Raw genomic sequence first — 22,952 nt, 5'->3', positions numbered from 1 at the left:
TATACAAACTTCTGTTTTGGAGTTAGGCTGTGAAATTATTATAATACAATAACCGAATTATTATTTAGCTTCATATTATCAACAGACGTCTAAATATTGAATAACCAAAAGGTCATCCATCCATTAAACTAGTCTTGTAGGCTAACAACTGCGATAATGAAAGACAACATTTTCCCGGGAAATGCATTTAACTTACAAGACTAGCTTCATATTATCAACAGACGTCTAAATATGGAATGACCAAAAGGTCATCCATCCATTAAACTAGTCTTGTAGGCTAACAACTGCGATGATGAAAGACAAAACTTTCCCGGGAAATGCATTTAACTTACAAGACTTACGCAATTTTTTATAGTGATCAAGGCTTCAAGAGTTGTTGCAATCACCACTTTTAATACACTAATGCAGCCTCAATTCTAGACGGCTTGAAAACATATATTTACATTGCCCAACTCCTCACAGTGACAACATCTAGCAATATTCGATGTTGATGTTTACTTTGGGGATAACACACATACATGAACCTTCAAAGTAGCAAGTGTCCTCGATCTCTTATAATCTGTGTATTTAAAGTATGTAAATTGTGAAAATATATCTTCGTAGTGCATGGCGTGGCACGGGGAAATACCCTTGTAATTTCATTGGGCAAACAAGGACATTTTCTGATTACAACGATAAAGACATAGTATATGAATTGTTTACTTTAGTTTTCTTGCAAGTACTCTGCATGTTTGTTGAAAAATTATATTGAAATTTCTACCAAACTTATCTAAAAAAGAGGATCAAATCGGTATTCAGATACCTATGAGTAACAAAGGAACGATTCGAAAATGACAAAAATATTTTCACAAACCTTCTACACTGATGAGATTTGTCTGAAATAAAAAAAGGTTATGTGAGAGTACAAATTAGAAGGAGTTGTAGGTAAACTATTATACAGTGATGTGTGTGTGTGTGTGTCTATGCATGTATGTATCTCTCTCTCTTTCTCTAATGACAATGGGATGTTATAATCTCTTGATGTGTGCATTATTATTCATTTTGTTTTTGATAAAGTGATGTACAACATCAGCTTGTACTGATGCTATTTGAATATAACTTGGAGTTCTAAGTTTTATTTTAGTTTTCTATGCTGTCAACCGTACAACCCAATCGTTGTTCACTTAAACAATTTCACACTGGTCAGAAAACCAGCATATGTGAATATTATCAGTCTTCTCAAAATAAGAATCAACTATCAAGAGAGTTGTTAGAAAATAAGTAACGTAAACAACATATATTTTTCCTCGATCTATGATTTATTGAATATATGAAATAAACTGTTGTCATTCATAAGAAACCCAGCAAGTCCAGTAGGATAGATTGCAATTACTTGTTAGTAACCCACCACCTGGATGATTGAGAACAGTAAATAAATTGGTGAAATAAAAACGATAACTGAATCGCCATCAATTTGTTTATTCTTGGTTAATTAAAAATGCAAAACAGTGCATCCATGAATGTTTTCATTTATCGTCAAAAGTATTGTTTTACTTTCTTCGTATAATTGTGATACTTGTTTGATGTTGGATTATTTTCGAATGAGTATCTTATTAGTGGTTTTCACCTAGGCATAGACGGACTAACATATACATGCAGACAGAAATTCTTCCTTATTCAAATACGGGCTGCAATACGATGGGACCCCTACCCATTAATGTTTGCACAATAGGGAACTTGCAAACCCGCCATGTTGAATGTTGTATCATGGGAAATGTAATGATAACTACTAATCAATTAGTATTGTAAACAATGTTGATACTTTGTCTGTGACTACAAATAATCAATTCATAGTTACCCTGACCATTCTGGGAGGTTAATTTTATCAGTAGCTCCAGATTAGGTATTACAATAACCACATATAATCCCACAGTCATTTGCGACTGAGCATGCTCAGTCTGGATTGCAAGTTCCCCATCCATACTAGTATTCGATATGCTCAATGAAAGTAAATGTATGGTAAATTGACATGACACTGGGCAAGTATATAAGTAGTGATACGAGGGGCTGCATAACATTGCTGTATTTGCTCGCTAGTTTCACTGTGGTCAAAATAAACTTTCTCAAGAAAGTATCCCAGGCACGAAGCAGTAATAGAAGTAAGTACGGGTTAAACAAATGGTTCTCCAGAAGTGCATACAGCTTTTTACAGCTTTGCTTCTACCAAAGTTCATATTTTAATAGACTAAAGAGTCCATATTGTTGTTTAAGTCATGACTTCGCTAAACTTGCGTATGAATATCTCTTTAACGAGGACCGTCAGTCTAAGCCCTTGTTAGGTGAAAACCCAAAACTCGTTTAAAATTATATCAAGATAGTAAAAAATACAACTCAAAAGAAAACTCTCACATCTCAACTTTAAGCATCTCATAAGTCAATAAATTTCAGTTCGAACTCTGAATTATTTGCACTTGTGATCACACTAATTATACATATTAAGCTATTGGCACATTATCAATACAATTATTTTAAAACAAAAAACATGGCTATGAAATGCAGGTATCATTAACATTCGTATGAAAACATACAGGCTTTATCTTTTAAAACGTTCACGAGCTCACGTGTCTCTATTACAGGTCTGACATCCCATCTTGCAACGTCTTACTGCATGTTGCCAAAGTGAACTTGCTATCTATTTAATTTATCTGAGCTATTTCTCAGTATTGTGTGCAAGGATATTGATAAACTAAATACATTTGTAATACAGAAACACGAATTATACAATAAGCACACTTAATGCCATACGCTACAAAATTTAACATAACAACAGAAACAGTAAACGGCATCGCTGACTGCTCAATTATTCTGGTGATTAGCTATAATTTCGCTGTTTGGTCAATATGTATCACAGTGCATGATCCTCTATAATCTCCACAATCGATACGAGGCAAGCGTTATTAATCCGCAATCATTCACTCGTTGGCAAACACGGTAACTTCAATGTCGGTCTGATACTTGTTTACCCGGAGCCAAAGATCGACGCTGTGTTTTAGCTGCAACTTGTCTGGTAACTTCTCTAGCCCCTTGATGTCTTTTGCCGACTTGTTTGTCAGGAATTCGTTCAAGATTTTCACCAATCTATATTATCAAAATAAAGGAAACAATGACAAATAACTTACACACTATAATGTCTAGTTTAATTGTTTAAACCATAGATATCGTTACTGGAGATAGTAGCTGTCAAATAACTTTAAAATGCTTAGAATGCAAATGCAATTATAATGAATTTAGATTTGTTATCTTTGGTGTCTGCGTCGTACATATGGACCTTCATAATAACCTATCGAAGATATAGTCAAGATAAAGACTGTATGCTGTATATTACTTTATGTTATATATATATATATATATATATATATATATATATATATATATATATATGGATTAAATTAGGTGTAACAATATTGTGTGGTTCCAATTACATTTAATTTTAAAATAGGTGGGGTAGGTAGATTCTTCATTTTTTCATATTTAAGTGTCTAGTTCATGTAGTTATGTACAGCCATACAGATTAGAAGAACAGTTTTATATTGTCTTTTTCAGTTGATGTCAGTTTCCGCTTCCTCTATTTCTTGCGAGACTTCACAATATTCGCGATTTTGTTATTTTTTATCGAAAATGTAAAAAAAAAGAAGTTTAGGGTCGGCATAAAAAACTACGTGTGTTCGGGTTACCGGGACCAAACAACTTTTTTATTTGACCTTATTAGTATTATAGTATTATGAATTGAGCCTACTCCAGCAGCTCAGCAAAGTCAAAACATCTCGGCCAGAAGCACTTTACTCTATGTATATATCACGGGTTACGGTACGCTTTTACAGCATGCTTTCTCTCCCTGGCGAATAGCCAAATTGTTTTGATACTATGGCACTCGTAATTCTTCATTAACATATAATAATTCTTGAATATGTCTATTAACAGAACTAACATAAATATTTATTTGTCATTTATTACCTGTCAGTTGGTTCCAGCGAAACCTTCAGACTAGATTTCATTTCCAGCAATATAAACTCGTAGAGTTCCTTCAGGAGAACATGCACATCTATCCGACGAAGAACCTCATTAAGATCTTCAATGTCTGGTAAATCTTCCTTGTAATTGGCGTCAATTTCTTCAAACGGATCCTGTCAATTTCAAGAAAAGAACGTGAGTGATAAGTCAGAATATTAATGCCATTAGGATAACAAAGTATGTTTCCCAGCAGCCATAGCGACAGCAGCAATAACAATATGAACAATTAAAACAAAAGTATGTACGTACATGCTGAAGACACTGTGGTGAAACACGACAGTCATAATTATATTTGATAGTAAGGAAGACAATGGTTGCAATACACAATGCATAACGGTTTGAAACATGGTTCATACGTAAAGGTCTCTTGACAAACATTGCGACTAGTAGACATCCGAGACTTAGTCATGGTATTATATGGATTAAGTCCTATTTCACATTATCTTCTCTGGTTACTTCGCCGATTTTACCGTGTGAGCGAACAATCGGTTAATACCATCATCTTCAAGAGATTCGACGTATGGTATGCGTAATGGCATTGTCAACGCGAAATATGATTGAATGACTATTCTTACCGAATTTCCTTTTATAAACTCCTTTGCTTGCTCAACAGACATTAACTGCCAGAGTGCCAGTGTATGGGAAAGAAGACATGTCTTTCTTGCCTGAAATTAGAAAGATATTCAACCATAATTTCTCTCAAAGTCGATAAAGCAAAGATCTTTAAAGCTGTAGATTTAATTATAGTTTGTTTGTTTTGTGTGGAACATTGTCTCTTTCATGGCTAAATAATCGATGATCTGGTTAAAATGTTATGTCAGTATTTGTAGGAGTTACTGACTTTGAGAATTTTCTTGGGATTTGTTCCGGCTCAACTAATTCAGCCGATAGGTTATACATGCGATACTATACTTAGTCATTTGAAAGAATGAATTTAACGCCTTGTTAGAACAACATATTTTCTTGAATTCTTGATTTAATTGATAGATTGACAATGATATCTTGATATAATACAATGACATCAATTTCGAATGTATAGTCTGCCTTTATATATTTGAATTAAAGATAACTTATTGTGGTATTACACTTCTGAAGTCATTTGAATATCACGTCATCATACGATGGCTTGACCTTATTATCTGTGGCAATAATACATTTTCTAGCTTTTACGATCTGATATATTTTCGCTTAGTTCTGCACAATTAGCATAAATGCACTGATTACTCGACATTTACATGAGATATATTACTATAGAACCCTCCCCCCTCTCTCTCTCTCTCTCCCCCCCCTCTCTCTCTCTCTCTCTCTCTCTCTCTCTCCCCCCTCTCTCCCTCTCTCCCCCCCCTCTCTCTCTCTCTCTCTCTCTCTCTCTCTCTCTCTCTCTCTCTCTCTCTCTCTCTCTCTCTCTCTCTCTCTCTCTCTCTCTCTCTCTCTCTCTCTCTCTCTCGCTCTCTCATATCACGTTACCTTTTCACTATGTATCCCATCCTTTTGAGGCACTCGAAGGATATCCTGTAGGTATTTGTGAATTGTCATGTTCTGATCACCCCCTGTAGCACTAAGAAAGCCTATGGCTAAATGAACGGCTCTCAAAGAGGTACAAAGGTCTGGAAACATCATCTTATATCGAAGCTCATTTGTAATATCCTGTTGAATTCCTTGACCCAAGATTTCCTGAAAATGGAAAGGGAGTTGAAAGACATCAAATCATCCTCATTTATTAAGTGTTACCTTCAAGTATTATTCACATATAGGTGTGGCCACTTAATTAGACTTCAGATGTGTAACTACTATATACAGTTATTCAGTTTGGATAGGAGTTATAACAATTAAATTAAAGATGGATGGATGGAGGGAGGGAGGGAGGGAGGGAGGGAGGGAGATAGATAGATAGATAGATAGATAGATAGATAGATAGATAGATAGATAGATAGATAGATAGATAGATAGATAGATAGATAGATAGATAGATAGATAGATAGATAGATAGATAGATAGATAGATAGATAGACAGACAGACAGACAGACAGACAGACAGACAGACAGACAGACAGACAGACAGACAGACAGACAGACAGACAGACAGACAGACAGACAGACAGACAGACAGACAGATAGATTGCTTCAAAGCCTCTTACCTGCGGAACTCGTCTTCTTAGGTTAGCAAATGTCATTTTATCACAAACGCTATCGCTGTATGCAAACGGGAATGTCTACAAGCGAAATAGAATATTATATTAATAATGAATTTGATGCAAAGTCAAAGTAGTCAAATTATGGCATTTCTCTGTGTCAACTGTAATTGTTAAATAGTTATCATCCACCAAAAATGCTGACCACAACATATAAATGATTATACTCATATGATGCACATAAAACACATCAACTAATATAAAAATAAATATTGCGATTTTAGCTATGTTAGTTTTTATTAGTTCAAAGTTGAAACTGCGTTAAATATTGACCTATGCTGACCACTTCAATTAGTTGAATTACATATGTATGGAGATACTTTCGAGCAAATATCATTTCACTGTCCTATCTTGTAATAAATCTACAAATACAAAATTGTATCCTTGAGAAATTCTGCGAGCATATATTTATATGTCATTGATTTGACCCCAACTGTCATGTGAGACCCACAATGAAATAATTGAAGTGGGTGTTGCAAGCATGGTGTATTGCCAACGTGAAAGTTTACGTGTGGCAATTACTTATATTGTGCCAACTCACCAGTTCGGGCTAGTCCTTAAGGCTTAAATATTTACCCGAATAAATACTGAAACATATGAAAGGCAGTGTTCACTAACACGTACCATATGTCATCAACTTTGCAGCATTTTTTTCTTACCTCTCTTACAATAAGAGATTTTCCTTCTATGAACTTGTTGATGATTTGTCTCTCCAAAGCAGCAAAGTCATAGTCGATTCTATTTTCTTTGTCAACTTCGAGAGTGTAATCGCGATGTGCAGTGATTAATGGTTCCAAATCTTCTTCATGGTCATAGGCAATAAGATGAAAAGTGGTCACATCAGCCATCCTCACTCGCTGGGAGCTGTGTTGTTCAACAAATGGTAAACAACTTAGAATGTGCATTCGAAAACGTGAGTATGTGACGATAGCCATTAGATGTATGGATCATGTTTAACCTGTTTGTTGTTTGGTCAAAAGATATGTAAACTACAACTCACATTAACTAAGATGTTCCGCGTTTTGGTAAGCATAAGAGATCGTAATAATCTATAGTGATAAGTAGCAATGGGGTGTTGAAAAATTCAGTCTGGAACTGTGTGTATAGACTCAATACACCCTTTGACTTCACTGACGTCACTGTCATTTTAAGCTACATATGTGGGGAAAACGGATCATTTTGATTGCATATACTCCATCACCCCAGTATGAAGGTGGAAAATATCAATAATCACAAATATCCACACGATTTCTGAAAACCAAAAGACCACTTTTCTTTCTTACATATTAGACATCTATTGCATTGTTTTTGTTATCGTAATCTTACATTAATATGATTCATATTTAGTTTAAAAATTGATGTTTTTACTATACAACAAACAATAATATATATATATATATATATATATATATATATATATATATATATATATATATATATATATATATATATATATATAATAAGCATACTACCTCATTAAGAACCCTTTGAGAGCAGCGAATCTATGCAGAAATATATTCTGGACAGAAATAAGTGCATCAACCAGAGCAAGGGAACATATTCCTCTTCCCACTACAGTTGGAATCATCATAGATATTGGTATGTTTGTCTGGTTCCCTTCCTCTATACAATACTTTTCAGGTACGTCTATTCCTAAAATTTCCAAAAACAACGATTTTGACTGTTACTGCTACATTTCCAAGTTCCACACTGAAACTAGACACGCAAACAATACGTGCGACAAATAGAAAGTTCTTGAGTGACCTCCATATTGCAACCAACGTTGCTACAGGCAAACTTTAGCATTGTTAGTATGCGCCAAGTATTGTCCTTTACTGTTTACCTAAGATAGGTCTGGAATTCATGTGTACGGGCATTTGTTCTTACCTCCAAGGCCTTCAATGGTAATCCCTCTTTTCACCAATTTCCATGCTGTACAGAAGCTTTCAACCAACTTGCCAAGATTTGGTTTGACATCAACTTGATTATACAGAACAAAGAACAAATTATTAATTACATATTCAATTATTATTATTTAGATATTCCACAAATACACTGTTGCATGGGACTCTGGTACAACTGAGTGTTACATTAAAACACTATTGCATGATTACTGATCGGGAATGTTAATATATCGAAAAATGCACAGTAGACAACATTCTAACATAATTATTAGATCAACGAATTTGTGGCTATCGTTTGCACGATAATTAGCTACATTATAAACGACCACACATTGACAACATTTCTAAACGACTAGTTTGGTGTGACCTCCGTCGTCGTTCAAATGCACTACATTACGATAGTTAAATAATTACCATATTTGCTGATAAAACTCTCAGTAGTTGAATCTTCCGCTTCTCGTTCTGTTATTCTAAGATGATATATTCTGCGCAGTACTTTTTGTAGTTCGATAACATCTGGCAGAAAGCGCAGTGCTCGTAACCATCGTTCCTACAGAAAGGTTTTAAACACATTATTTTCATTTGAAATATTAAATGTATTTAACTCAACATTGATTTGAATATAATATAACTGCACCTCGTCAACTAATGAATCATTGCACGCGTTGAAACTCGTGTATTTCAGTATTCAGGCATGCTATTACAGTATTACAAGTGATTTAGCCAAGTGCTATATCAAATATGGCCCTTGAATATTCCTTGAAGCTAACTTAACTATTTTATTTAATTTTTCCATGAGAAAAAGTGTATGTTCATTTCTGGTCGAAAGTAAGGTTATTGCTTTTTGTCGTGTTGGGTACTGTATATAATTTTGTATTAGTTCCTTTCTAAGAGACTGGTGTAAAGGACAAAAAAACAACAACATTCACTTCATCTTCAAGAACATTTAGAAATTCATTTTCACATACAACTTTCAGCTTATAGTTCGCTAGCATCATCGTGGATATGAAGCTAACTAACTATAAGTTATATTTTCGTAATATAACGCACCCATTGCAGGAATTCATGAAGGACTTGGCACCCCTTCTCTTCTCTTTCTTTCCTTGTCAAATCTTCCAAGATGCCACCAAGCTGGTCTAAGGAAAACCTTACTCTGAAACTCCAGAGATCAGGAATCCTACATAGCGAAGTCGCATTTTCCGTTGGCAAATCGTCATCCAGTTCATAAATTGCGCTGATAAGTGGATTATTGTCTGGGTACCAAAGTAAAACACACAAGTGCTTAACATCATTTGAATGAAAAAGCATCCTTACAATGTCTTCGTTCGGATAAAATAGAAGTTTTTACGTATTTGCCTATCTATTTAATCAAGCATCACTTGGCGCAAATACTCACCCCGTCTACATGTGATGATAGTCAGTTTTAGAGGAAACGACTTCAAAAAAAGTTGCTAGAAAGTCTGTAGTAGCAATTCCGTGATGCTGACTCCCTGGGCTTAATAAGTGCACAGTTAGGGCCCTATGCTACGTTTACAGGAAATGAGACAATCAGGAATTCACTATATAGATGAAATACGGGTTAAACTAGAGAAATGCATCAAGTGGGGTTAAAGAACTTACGAAATAAGGGAGCAATATTTGTACATTAGGTCGGTCGGAAATACTGTACAATATATTGTAATGAGGTTGTGCTTGACAAAGTTCAGAGGTCAATCAATATGCAAATTTTAGGATACTCGCGATACACAGACGGACAAACTGATACCGGTGATACTAAAAGATTTCCTCACATTATCTTTTTTAATGAATTTATTTGACTAAACCTACCAAGCTTTGCATCCATAATCATATCCCTCCGTAACGTCTCCAGTCTGCTACCGAAGTTCTAAAAGTTGTCAAAAGGAAATAAGTTAATTACTATGTTATGTAAATTCAAACAGGACACCCACCCACCAACCCACCTCTATAGGGCATTTCAAATGAGCATCTTTCTGATTGCACATCTCAAAACACACTCAGATTTGTAGCGCTATATACATGGTCTTAAAATGTACTGTTCTGGATTTTACCTTCACAACTGGTCGAACAAATGTTTCTGCTATAGCCGACTCCCATTTAGCTCTGCTTTCTTTGGAATTAGTATTAAAATCAAAGGCAGCTTCATCGAGATCTGAAAGACAGTTATAAAGAAGCATGCAGTCGATTTAATTTGCGAAAAACAAAAGAGAAACATCGAGGATGTAATTTAGAAAAAAAATTGATAACTGATTCTGAGTTCGTAATAACCGATTTTGAGTTCATAATCTGGCAATATAATTATTGTTAATAATGAAATTACAGGTAAAACCTCATTACAACGAATAACTTTGGACTGGGCAATTTTGTTCGTTATATCCGGATTTCGTTATGACCCTAGTGACACATGGAGTGCCAGTCAATATGGCCGACATTGTACTGAGAGTACGCACTCATTACTCCCACTCGATTTTGAAACTAACATCACACTAGACACAAGAATCACATATAGACGCATATTCAGTTGGAGAAAAATACATCAACAAAATGTACAATTTATTAATAAATATATTTCTATTATTATTTGACATTATTTCTAAATTTCGCAAACATAACGCCATATACCATTTACTTGATTTCACCCTGACAGTATGTAAAATCAGATGTATATAATGACTAAGCCTATGTGTTCAAAGTAACTAGAGGTTGTATACCAAAGTTCAAAGTGTATCATTATTTTTCAATTAATCATACACAACTTTTAACTTTCTGATGTGTATGTAGTGACACATTTCGTTGTAAGTACAGACGCAATATCCTTTCTTCGAAGCATGTGTTATGAACTACGTGGCATATTGCAAGTATACTTACATGTACACAATGAAATTTACCTTACCATTTACACACACACACACACTCTCTCTCTCTCTCTCTCTCTCTCTCTCTCTCTCTCTCTCTCTCTCTCTCTCTCTCTCTCTCTCTCTCTCTCTCTCTCTCTCTCTCTCTCTCTCTCTCTGACTGATATATATATATATATATATATTTCAATGTAATAAATTACCTATCTCAGAAGCTTTACTCATTTCTGTCAGAAACATGTGCACTATAATAAATGCTTCGTCGTGACTACTACCAAGAGCCTTTGACAAGAGATGTATATCTTCCCGCATGTGTCCAAATAGAAACTCCGTGACGTCAAGATCATCAGCCCTACCATTTATCATGTCGATGATGTCCTTAAAAGGAATCACAATATTCAAGTTAAACGCCAGGTGTGTAGCATGTTCACACTTTGGAATACTCTTTACTTTCAAATTCACTTTCAAATTGACAATATAAACCAAATATAAAACACATGTCCTAATTTATGTATGTAAACAATTAAAATATTTCCACCACGTATGAGAGTATGTTAACTGTTGTAAATAAACATTTTTTTTTCATCATTGTAAAAATCCTTTCTTCCTGTCACTTGTTAACGCAACATTTAACCAGAAGGTACTTGGCATAGATATGGATTGATTTTAATAAATTATCTACCTCGGTGTGATCAATGCAACCTAGAAGCATACAAGCATGAGTCACAAGTCGGATTACAGCAACAGATATATGGTGAATATCTCTCAATGGGAAAGGCGTCTCGCCCCTTCTATCCTCTGGCCTTCCAAGTATATGACCTTTTAGATGTCGTGCAGCGCTGAATTAATCAAGGTAATGAAATTAATATATTACAACAGAAAATGTATTTTAATGACAACATTTATAATGCAAGTATGTCACAATGAAAGACTACGACAAGGCACAAGTTATTACACAGGAAACTACTAGATACATGTAGGTAGATGGAATTATGCCACGACACATACGTGTATTTTCTTAATCGATAAATGCCATGGTGACTGTTTTGTTACATCATGTCCCCTTCACTCTGAAGCTTTGGTAAGATTGCACATATTACATATTTGATTACTATATGGTTGTATCATCATCATCATCATCATCATCATCATCATCATCATCATCATCATCGTTTTTCTTAACAAGTTCGATTGAAAGACATATGACACTATGTAATGTATAGTAATAATTGTGTCATTTACCTTTGCAGTAAACTGTCCTTCGTTGAGTCTGCATACACGCCACATTGTGGACATGATCTTTGTTTACTGTCCTTCTGTGCTTCACGGAAGTAGGGATGGCCTACTGAACAGCCTAGATTCAACGATGAATTTATAATATTACTATTCAAATACAATAGGTAACAGACCCAAATGTGAACATACCAAAATAAATTACTATACACCTTGAAAAGCCCTTGGAATTTCATGAAATAAGATTGACGATACAGTGAGGCTAAAATATTGGACTTCCTGTTTGATCTTTTCCTCACTGAAAATAAAAATACAGCCATTTATTGAGGTAAGAATGGACGGACGGACAAACAAACAGACGGACGGACGGACGGACAGACGGACGGACGGACGGACGGACGGACGGACGGACGGACAGACAGACAGACAGACAGACAGACAGACAGACAGACAGACAGACAGACAGACAATATCACTGCATTATTACAATAATTGGCGTTTGTAATTTTGTCTTCATTTAAACATTGAAGTCTGCTCTGAGTTAGATAAAGCATGTTGATTTTCGGAATATATAATGTTAAGTGTTCCATTAACTCAAAAGTAGTAGACGTTCACCGAAGTCTGCTTACTGAACAAGGTGTAGACACTTTCAAGAATGTCTCAAATAATACTACTCAGCTATTATGAAATCGTATTATATTTTGTTTTTGGAAAACCAAATCAGACATAAAACATCATTGATGAAAAAAGATCATTCTCAGATGCTTTACTGGATGGAAACTCATTCAATGCTCTCCTTTTGAAAACATTATACTTACGATACCAGGATCCCTCTAGCTGTGTTTGTTCCTGTCTCGTGTCGTTATCAGGCATTGTGGGAAGAAAGGCGTCCTGAAAATAGGTTGTTATAGATAAAATTCTAAGCTATAGTCAATAGCGATGTATGTATGTATGTATGTATGTATGTATGTATGTATGTATGTATGTACATGGGTGTGTGTGTGCGTGCGCACACACACAAATTACATACAGTACCGTATTTCCAAAACTGTATTCTTTTATCATTTGTATGGTATTTGTGCATAACGGGCTGAATTTAGTTACAAAATATTTGAACACACTGTTGGCTATATAAAAAAAAATCATATTGTTGAATACCTTCATATTGGCTGGATCATCGACTAATGCCGCAAAGAATTCCAGGGCTTCATTCTTTTCAGAGGCAACAACTACAGCCAACACATGTACCAGTAGCGTTATAAAATGATGGTCACTTTGTGTCACCTTTACGGACGTTAACGTCATGAAATCTTCTGGGCATCCTTGCAAATTTCTCAATAAATTGAGAGCAAGACTTTTCATCTAATGAAGAAAGGAAGTTTGTCAATATAAGTACTGGGACGTGAGTATATGGAAACCTATTTACGTATAAACGTATTTATAATACAAACATCTCCTAAAAAGACTTGACAACAATTAAACGTTTACTTGTTTAAACTGCAGTCGTATGTCGTCATGGAGGACATTTTGACAATGTTTAAGCGGGACATAATTGACATATATATATATGAATGTATGTATGTATGTATGTATGTATGTATGTATGTATGTATGTATGTATGTATGCATGCATGCATGCATGCATGTATGTATGTATGTATGTATGTATGTATGTATGTATGTATGTATGTATGTATATATGTATGTATGTATGTATGTATGTATGTATGTATGTATGTATGTATGTACGTACATACACGTACGCATGCAATTACGCACGCACGCACGGACGGATGGATGGATAGATGTATATATCTGGCATCAAAGGTCCAGGAGGGCATAACTGTCATAAAGGAGTAATGTATCTATGTACACGTGTATTTCAAATAAATCGCCAACGTGCGTGCGTGCGTGTGTACACACGTGCGTGCGTGCACGCACGCACGCACGCAGACATCGCACGCAGACAACGCACGCAGACATGATTGACATACCCGGATTAAAGAAGAAATTGAGCGTTTATGCCTGAACAAGTAATACACATTCTGTTAGACATTACTAAGAGAGATAGTAACCGACACTTACCCTTTGAAAGTCGATTCCCACTGGTGGGAATAGATTCGGCAGCGATTCTTCCTCCTCTTCGTCAAACATTTGATTGACCGATTCTTCATAAACCGCGATAACCTACATAACATAGAAATGGTGATACGAGACCACTTACTATACTGCTCTTTCAGACAATATTATTTCCACATTTCTGGTATTTCTCTTAGAGTGGATCATGGAATGAAAATACAGTTTGCTTGTATTGCTTTAAATGAAACGTGGCATATTAGTGGATATCAGTTAAGATTGTTTAAATGCCGTTGGAGTAATCAAGATTAACAAGTGCATTTTCTTACCTCCTCATCGATGCTATCTCCATCTTCATATGTCAGAGTAACTTCGTGATATAATGCAAGTAGGAAAGCTACAAAAGACATCCCTGGCGAGTCACAATCATCTTGGTTTCCTGCTTCTAAAGCCTATAAGGATATGATATTTCCGTAATTATCATTAACACTACCAGTTTTGCAGATTTTCACACCATATTATCAGCGGTTTGCAATTCTAGTCACAAGTATGAATGGCAATATGGATTAGAATTGGGTATATGTTTTGGATTATTAATTTATAAAACAATTTTAGCATGACTTCCTACGTGAGAAATCAACATGAAATAACATATGCTAAGTCCTGGTTTGTAAATTGCAAAATCATGGTAAATGTCTTAAATGTTTGTTCTTGTACGTACAATAACAAACATTTTACACATTGTTAGCTTTTTGCAATGTATTGAGTTACAAACACTAACTTATTCAATATTGTTTCATATTGATTTTTTCAAGTAGGAAGCCATGATAAAACTGTGTTATAAAGGAAAACTCCAAAATAAATACCCAATCCTCATCCATATGGCCATTTAAAAGGATTATTTTGTTGGCATAACACAAAGATAAGGTGACCATTATACATTGTCTAAGTCAACACTATTTTATAGAATACTGAAAATATAATTACCGTCGTCATTCGATGACATAATTCTGTATAGTCGGTATTTCCTCTCTCCACTGTATTGAATATGTCTCGAATTGATTTGTAGGTGTTGCCGGTGACCAATAAGAAATCAAATCTGGACATTTTGTCATCCACCTGATGTGGCTGGAATAAATTTCAGAAAACTCCACTTTAATGTATTTACTCAAACAATAAGGGTTAGAAAAATACTTTTGATTAGTTCCTATCCAAAATAACAAGTTAAAATACACAGTAGGCGTATGGAAAGAAAATTCTCATCTCATTCACTCACTCACTCACTCACTCACTCACTCACTCACTCACTCACTCACTGCTACAGGTATAGTATATACCAGATGAAATTATCCAATATCATCAAGGTGTTTCTAATGTCTCAACCGTTCCTGCATTGATTTGCCTATAATATATAATACTCCTGGAATTAGTAAGCCTTTGTTGAATGAGAAACGAATGTTAGATATCACAGATCCAGGATGTTATAACGAAGCATCAATATTTGCACTTTGTTACATTTCATAAACCCTGCCACATTACTGTACCTGTAGACACGTTGGTACCATATGCTGTGATGTTTTGTCCCTCAATGTTACATCAAGCACATCTAAACTGTATGTTCGACACAAGTACTTAATTAAGAAGGTACTGGCACCAACTGCATCTGTTTCAATGAGCCCTGTCATTTCACTTGAGAAAGGTAGCATCCTTTCGGGAACTTGTTGAAGTTGTTGTTTTTCATGGATGTTGTAGACAGAATCTGCCAAGAGAGCTATGCCTGACTTGACGCATGCAATATCGTGTAGCCCCTGTACTTGAGTATTGGATAGGTCACTGTCTGTTTCCATTTCTGTGCTTGTAATGATTCTCGTTAAAGCTCGTAGAGCATTTTTCAGCTTCACCTCTACATGTTGTTGTCTCGACAGATAGTCCTAGATAGCAATCAAAACAATGAATTCTGCATTAACAGCAAATATTTGTATGATTTGCTCAAAACATAAACACTCACTTTTAACTTAAGATTTATCCTGTCATTTTTTTAAAAAGAGGGTAATGTTCCTTTTGCAATTGCAAATTACAATATTTTAGGAATGCATATCTCTTGCAGCATATCTCCAATTATTACTCTTTATGACTTTGTTTGGAAGGTTGACCTACCTCAACACACTGAGTGTACAATACAAGCAAGTCAACTCTACTGCGAATAGTTCCGCAGACTTTCAAGTACTCATCTAGGTACTGCTGTAACCATGTCTTGACGTCGTCGTTTTCGGTACTAGGAGGTAAATGATAACTAAATTAATCACACCTAAAACAAAACGTTTTACTCGTTGAATTTTCCTCAAGGTTCTGTTGAATGTAAACACAGGAACTGAGTCCAAAACATCAAGGATGTTATTAATGTCAATGTCAATAACTTTGACAAAAATGCGTTAAACCGTGTTGTTACAGACAAATGCATTCATCAGTGCAGTTGTAATTTCTCGCGGTATCATATGCATACGAACGTAACTGCTAAACCAGGGGCATTCCGATTTTACATTGTTTCTACTCGTCTTTTCCGTCCACAATTCGCCAAGTCATTAGGTATGCAGTGTGTGGCAATGATAGACCGCATTTCAAAATTATCTCTATGCAATGGTATTTTTATCAGATTCACAGATGTAAAATCAAACTCGAGTATAGAAGAAATCAATTAAAACAACAACATAATTACCCGTATTGCAAAACCAATCGAAGTAGAAATGATCTTACAACTGGTGTTGCGTCTACATCAGAACCTTCCAAAAATGAAATGTTGCCAGTAGTTGATCCTTCTTCTGCTTTTATGTAGCCGAATAATTTCCTAATAACGCCTTCCTCTGGCTTACTATCAGCTTTAAGGTAAAACGTAGAAACCATATCCAGGAAGAACATATTGCATCGCCTTCGGTACATGTAGTACTTCTGGGTTGATTCCCTATCGGATACCAAAAAAGGCAAGACAAGTTGATAATAACCATGTTCAGCATTAACATGAATAATGTTGGTCTCTACCTAAACCTAGATCTGTATAAATGTGTGTGTGGTTGCTGAGAGGTATATGATAATATGTTAACAAGACATCTTTAAAAATCATACAGGTTTATTCATTGTATCTGTGTTGTTGCGCTAAAGGTATTCTCGTTGACACTAATAAGGCCTCAAAATACCAGTGATGATCACTTCCGTTCATAACAAATGTAAAGAGAATTACCAATCCCCTTAATGTTGAACGCCTCCCATTATATCTGTAACACTGTAACTGTCTTTATTATAATGTAATAATAATACGTGTTCAAACCAAACATGTCACAGAAAGTTCACTGCCGAGTGTTGATTGCATTGACATGTTTCACCACCACCTTGTTGAAGTAATGATAATCTTAAAGTAATAACAGTTAGCCAAGATTCCTGTATTTGTACGTTTAGGCACGTTTCAGGGCATAGGGTGTACAATAAAGGCACTGCACTTTAAAATATAGGCAATGTAACAATTAATTGATGCCCTTACCTCGACTGGATATTTACAATTGCCTCTGTATCTTCGGGAAGCACAGTTTCACAAATAGGACACTTGCCAATTTCTCGTATTACATCAAAGCATTGGCTGCAACATAGATGGCCACACGAAAGACCAACTGGTTCATCTAAGTCATGTTTACCTTGGGCGCAGTTGGCTACTCCTTTCCTGTAAAAGACAAATCATTGATATGAAAAAAATATCCATTTAAATAACAACATGCTTTGAGATTTAAGGAAGTGGCCTGGATAAATGTTCATTCCCAAGACTTTCTTCGACAATGGAGACGTGTGTGAGCTGAGCATAAGTTCCTAGCTTTAGGCTACCAAAGTATGTACAAAAAGCTTGTCCTTCATGAGTGTTGTATTAAACGCTAAGTTCGATTTTTTATTGAATAGATGGCAACGCACGTAAATAAATCTGCTTTACTGTTTTGTAGACATTTGAAACATTTCGATGAAAATAATTATGATAATTTAGTTTGTGTTGGAACTATTTGAGATAGTATCAAGAAGCTGTTCAATTCTAGCTCACATTAACTATCATTTACAAAAACACTGCGAAAAAAATTAAAGAAAAACAAACTAAAATTATTTTACGCAAAGTAACGGTAGGCTGCGTTTTTCACACATGTCTTCAAGAGTTCCTGGATCTTTTCCATGTGCCATGCATTGGTCTTCTCCTTTTCAGCCTTCAGGACCTGATGATGAATGCAAATAAATTAATCAAACTCGTGTCTTACCCCGTTCGCCCTAATCTTTCATAACAGCATTATATTGTTGTTATATCGGTAATGAGTGAAACAGCGATAAGGTGCAGAGTTGATGCCATGTAACATTTGATTTACTAAATGACCTTTCAGATAAAGTAATGCGATGTCGTCATTTTCGCTTTCAATGTATCACTACAAACATTATGACAACCACATAGTCGTATCAAAATATATATTAAACACAACCATCATAAAAAATTCTTTGATATTTTGAGTTATAAAATTTTTCATAATACATATTTGACTCTATGTCTTTCATATCATCTATGCTCGAAAAGTAAAGACAATTATCAATGATTTCAAACTTTTAGAAATCTGTACTTTGCATAATCTGATAATATTACCCATTTACACAATCAATTCATGACATGCTCTGCGGAATATTACACATTCTTTCAATTAGGCCCAATACAAAAATAGCGCTTAAGCCGCCGACCCTAAACATTTTGGTTATGCAAAAAGATCACAATATGACAATTTACTTCCATTTCCCTTTAGATTTTCGTATCAAAGTATTTTGGTTACATTTTAAAATCACGTTCCAGAGAGAAACAATGTCATTTTAGCCTATCCTATAACAATACAGTCTGCATATTGTGTTTGTCGACTTCTAAATCACTCAATTGTCTTCATTTACTTCTTGTATACCTCACCAACTGTTACGGAAGTATTGTGACCAACGAGAATCTAGTCTTTGGTTCACCATTGATTAATTTCTACCTACAAAGTAGTCAAAACACCATATTGGTTTTTATACATTCTTTACCTTGCAATAAGTGAAGGCAAATTTCAGGTCTTTCGGGTCTGGTTGGGCTGAATACACTTGCTGAACAAATAGGTATATCACATGGAGTGTGTTCCATTTTAATCTGAATTAAGCATATAAAAGAATACATGTCTTAACATGCAAGACAGATTTGACGCATGAAAATTAATGACAAGGTGAACGTCACAACTTTCATAAATTATTTTGAAGATGCTGCAAGGATAATATTTACAAACTCTGATAAACAGAACTCTTCTAAGATGCGATTGATGTCACTAGCATTAAAGTGGCCATATGGATGAGATTTGGTATCTATTTCGGATTTTTAATTTATAAAACAATGTTATCATGGCTTTGCACTTGAAAAATCAATGTTGTTTGACAACATCCGTTTGCAAATCAAGTGACAGTGAAAAAAAGCTAAAGATATCTAAAATGTGGTATGTACAATAATAAATATTTTACACGTTTATTAATCTTTTGCAGTTTATTGATTTACAAGCAAGGACTTGACATGTGTTGTTTCACAAATATAAAATTAAAAATATAAAATAAATACCCAATCCTCATTCATATGGTCACTTTAAGAGATCAGAAATGATTGCATTGCCTTACCTGCATTTTTTGATGAGTTCCTGACTGATAGCACCACAGTGTCCACTATCAAGAAGCGAAACAACTTGTGTTGTAACCATCCTTACACAAGGTAGAATGCTATATAACCAATTTTGTCTCGTCTCTTCTTTTGTCAAATCTCGTGTTTTAGGTTCAACAATATCCAAGGCATGGAATACTGCAGCAGCATCTATGATCTTAAGAAGAGTGTGGTAAAGACATAATTATACCAATGGAAGACTGAAAAACATCTACTAACATTCAGAAATAATCAGAGATACATTAAAGCGACTCGCAATTTGCGTTTCACTGGTACATGGTTTGACTGCTAATGCGATCAACAGTGAAGTTCGTGTAGTAGTCTAGGTGATAGGTGAAGTTTTTCTAGGACTTCACTGATAGGATGTCATTCACATTCGGTCGGTTGATATCCATCACTCTCGTAACGTTAGTAACATGCTCTATTAATTGGTCGTTGCTGTCAGCGTCGTCATGGTTGCTGTGCACACTAATGTTTGTTCTTGTATTTTCCTTGTCGTTATTTCATTGTCAACAGATACTTGCATTTTGATGTTGCTAGTGGTGTAGACATGGTTGAATAGGTGTAAGGAAATGTCTTGAACCATTTTTTCCGTCATTTATCCCTAGAACGGCCTAGTCAATTTCCAGCCTCATACGTGAAATGTTTTCACGTTGTTTATCAAATTTCCCACAATTAGACTTATGTATACATCAACGATGTATTGGATCATCTTATGTTGAACACTTCAGCCGCTAGATTGCCAAAAACATCACCAACCAAATTTCAAACTGGTCCACTCAATTATGTGTACAGGATTAATTGTTGGCCAAATATAGCACCGCTACATGTATAATTTGACTATGATTTTAGAGAGGGGTTTATAGTATTGTTCACACTATTTCACGTAACCCCCACAGAATCACCCCTGTGAAACTTTAGAGCAATCCACCCTATATGTGAAAGGTCACCCTCTGGTAACATGGAATTAGACACTTGATTGGAGTGTGTGTATTATAGGGTTCATCATGGTATTACGTGGTAAAAATGGAAACACTATAGTCCATAGCAAACTTTGTGAGTAACATATGTCTTATATACAATAAAGCTCTAAATTAGAGCCTAATTTACTTACCATTTCATCCTTTTGGTCTGCCTGCAGGTTATCAAGAAACTCGCGTTTCTGAAGTAAATGTGGAACTTTATGAATAAGTTCGGTGAAGCTTTGTAGTCTGGATTTGACGTTGTTGTACACTACATGGATATCAGCAATATTGTGATAGTCATCTGGATCTGCTTCCCTTCCAAGGTGTTTCACCTTTTCTTCATGTTCAATCCTTATTTCATTTACTGCGGCCATGATGGCTTCTTTCACGAACTATAAAAAAAAGAAATCTAAGGCGTTTGCAGGGAATCTTTAGTAGTCCAGTTACAAGCGATGTATTAGAAGATTAACGATGTGAAAGTTTAACAGAAATGTATTTAAATGTGAAAGGACTCACATCATCGTACTGATTATAAAAAATACCGCCAATGGCGTTGTAGCACAACTATACAGTTTTTAAAAATGCTAACATGCGAACAATAAGTGTTCATTTGGTGAATGACTATCCAGTTGCCTATCCAACCATGTTGCTATCTTTACGATATATGCTATCATTTGGCTGTTGCTATGGATGTGGTCTTGTTGCTAGGCATATTTACATACATTTTTTGAATGTTTATTCAATTGTCTATTAATCTCCATTGTTATCTTCACAATATATGTGATCATTTGGCTGTTGCTATGGGCGTGGCCTTGTTGCTAGGCACACTTGCATACATTTTTTGAATGTTTATTCATTTGTCTTCTATTCCTGTTGTTATCTTTGCAATATATGTGATTATTTGGCTGTTGCTATGGGCGTGGTCTTGTTGCTAGGCATATTTACATACATTTTTTTGAATGTTTATTCAATTGTCTATTAATCCCCTTTGTTATCTTTGCAATATATGTGATCATTTGGCTGTTGCTATGGGCGTGGTCTTGTTGCTAGGCACATTTGCATACATTTTTTGAATGTTTATTCATTTGTCTTTCTGTTCCTGTTGTTATCTTTGCAATATACATGATTATTTGGCTGTTGCTATGGGCGTGGTCTTGTTGCTAGGCAAATTTACATACATTTTTTGAACGTTTATTCAATTGTCTATTAATCCCTGTTGTTATCTTTGTGAAATACACGACCGTTTGGCTGTTGTTATGGGCGTGGTCATGGTTGCTACGGTATTTGCATACATTTTTTGAATGTTTATTCATTTGCCTACCATATGATTTTGTTATTTGACCAAAATATACTGCCATTTGGTTGTTGCTAAGGGCGTGGTCATGGTTGCTAGGGCCAATTTTATCAAAATGTTGTTTAAGAATAACATGCAGAAACATCTCACCAAGTTTCAGACTCGGTGACCAAGTACTTTTTGAGATATAAGTTTTTGACCAAAAATGAACATTTTTACACCTAATTTGCATATCACTCATGGAATCATGGTATCCTTAATATTTCTTTGTCCATACATCCCTAGATACATTCCCACTAAATTTCAGCCCAATCTGCTCAGTAGTTTTGGAATTATAGATTTTTAACCAAAAAGACACATTTTTAGCCCTAATTTGCATATCACTGATGGAATCATCCCGTCATGGACAAATCTTACTTTACATCCCCTTAAGAATGTTCCCACCAAATTTCGCACCAATCTGCCCAGTAGTTTCTGAGTTTAAGTTTTTTGACCAAAAATCACATTTTTTGACCCAAATCACACATCTGTGATGCGATCATTTTGATTTGAACAATTTCCCAACTAGACACCCAAGGTAATGGACCCACCAAATATCATGGCAATCGGTTCAGTAGTTTTGAGTTTAAGT

The 22,952-nt window shown here is 35.2% G+C and overlaps 1 protein-coding gene across 1 annotated transcript in view; it reads right to left on the bottom strand.

Moving 5' to 3' along the window:
* Positions 1–14: 14 nt before the first annotated feature.
* Positions 15–22,952, bottom strand: part of LOC144436932 (E3 ubiquitin-protein ligase rnf213-alpha-like) — a 55,132-nt gene continuing 32,194 nt past the window's right edge. Inside the window, exons 41-68 of the mRNA XM_078125800.1 lie at positions 21,177–21,419; positions 20,023–20,219; positions 19,408–19,510; positions 18,469–18,569; positions 17,861–18,037; positions 17,045–17,287; positions 16,486–16,603; positions 15,873–16,259; positions 15,316–15,456; positions 14,658–14,780; positions 14,338–14,439; positions 13,411–13,614; positions 13,071–13,143; positions 12,262–12,373; positions 11,702–11,858; positions 11,223–11,397; positions 10,216–10,316; positions 9,974–10,031; positions 9,197–9,399; positions 8,561–8,696; positions 8,130–8,222; positions 7,715–7,895; positions 6,902–7,106; positions 6,189–6,263; positions 5,518–5,724; positions 4,626–4,715; positions 3,994–4,163; positions 15–3,117 (exon numbers count right to left, since the gene is read on the bottom strand). Coding sequence (XP_077981926.1) covers positions 2,952–3,117; positions 3,994–4,163; positions 4,626–4,715; positions 5,518–5,724; positions 6,189–6,263; positions 6,902–7,106; positions 7,715–7,895; positions 8,130–8,222; positions 8,561–8,696; positions 9,197–9,399; positions 9,974–10,031; positions 10,216–10,316; positions 11,223–11,397; positions 11,702–11,858; positions 12,262–12,373; positions 13,071–13,143; positions 13,411–13,614; positions 14,338–14,439; positions 14,658–14,780; positions 15,316–15,456; positions 15,873–16,259; positions 16,486–16,603; positions 17,045–17,287; positions 17,861–18,037; positions 18,469–18,569; positions 19,408–19,510; positions 20,023–20,219; positions 21,177–21,419 — 4,341 coding nt within the window. The 3' untranslated portion in view covers positions 15–2,951. The remainder of the gene's footprint in view (positions 3,118–3,993; positions 4,164–4,625; positions 4,716–5,517; positions 5,725–6,188; positions 6,264–6,901; positions 7,107–7,714; positions 7,896–8,129; positions 8,223–8,560; positions 8,697–9,196; positions 9,400–9,973; positions 10,032–10,215; positions 10,317–11,222; positions 11,398–11,701; positions 11,859–12,261; positions 12,374–13,070; positions 13,144–13,410; positions 13,615–14,337; positions 14,440–14,657; positions 14,781–15,315; positions 15,457–15,872; positions 16,260–16,485; positions 16,604–17,044; positions 17,288–17,860; positions 18,038–18,468; positions 18,570–19,407; positions 19,511–20,022; positions 20,220–21,176; positions 21,420–22,952) is intronic.

The sequence above is a fragment of the Glandiceps talaboti genome, chromosome 6 (assembly GCF_964340395.1).
Source record: "Glandiceps talaboti chromosome 6, keGlaTala1.1, whole genome shotgun sequence".
Lineage (NCBI taxonomy): Eukaryota > Metazoa > Hemichordata > Enteropneusta > Spengelidae > Glandiceps > Glandiceps talaboti.
This window is presented reverse-complemented; position numbering and strand designations above follow the sequence as displayed.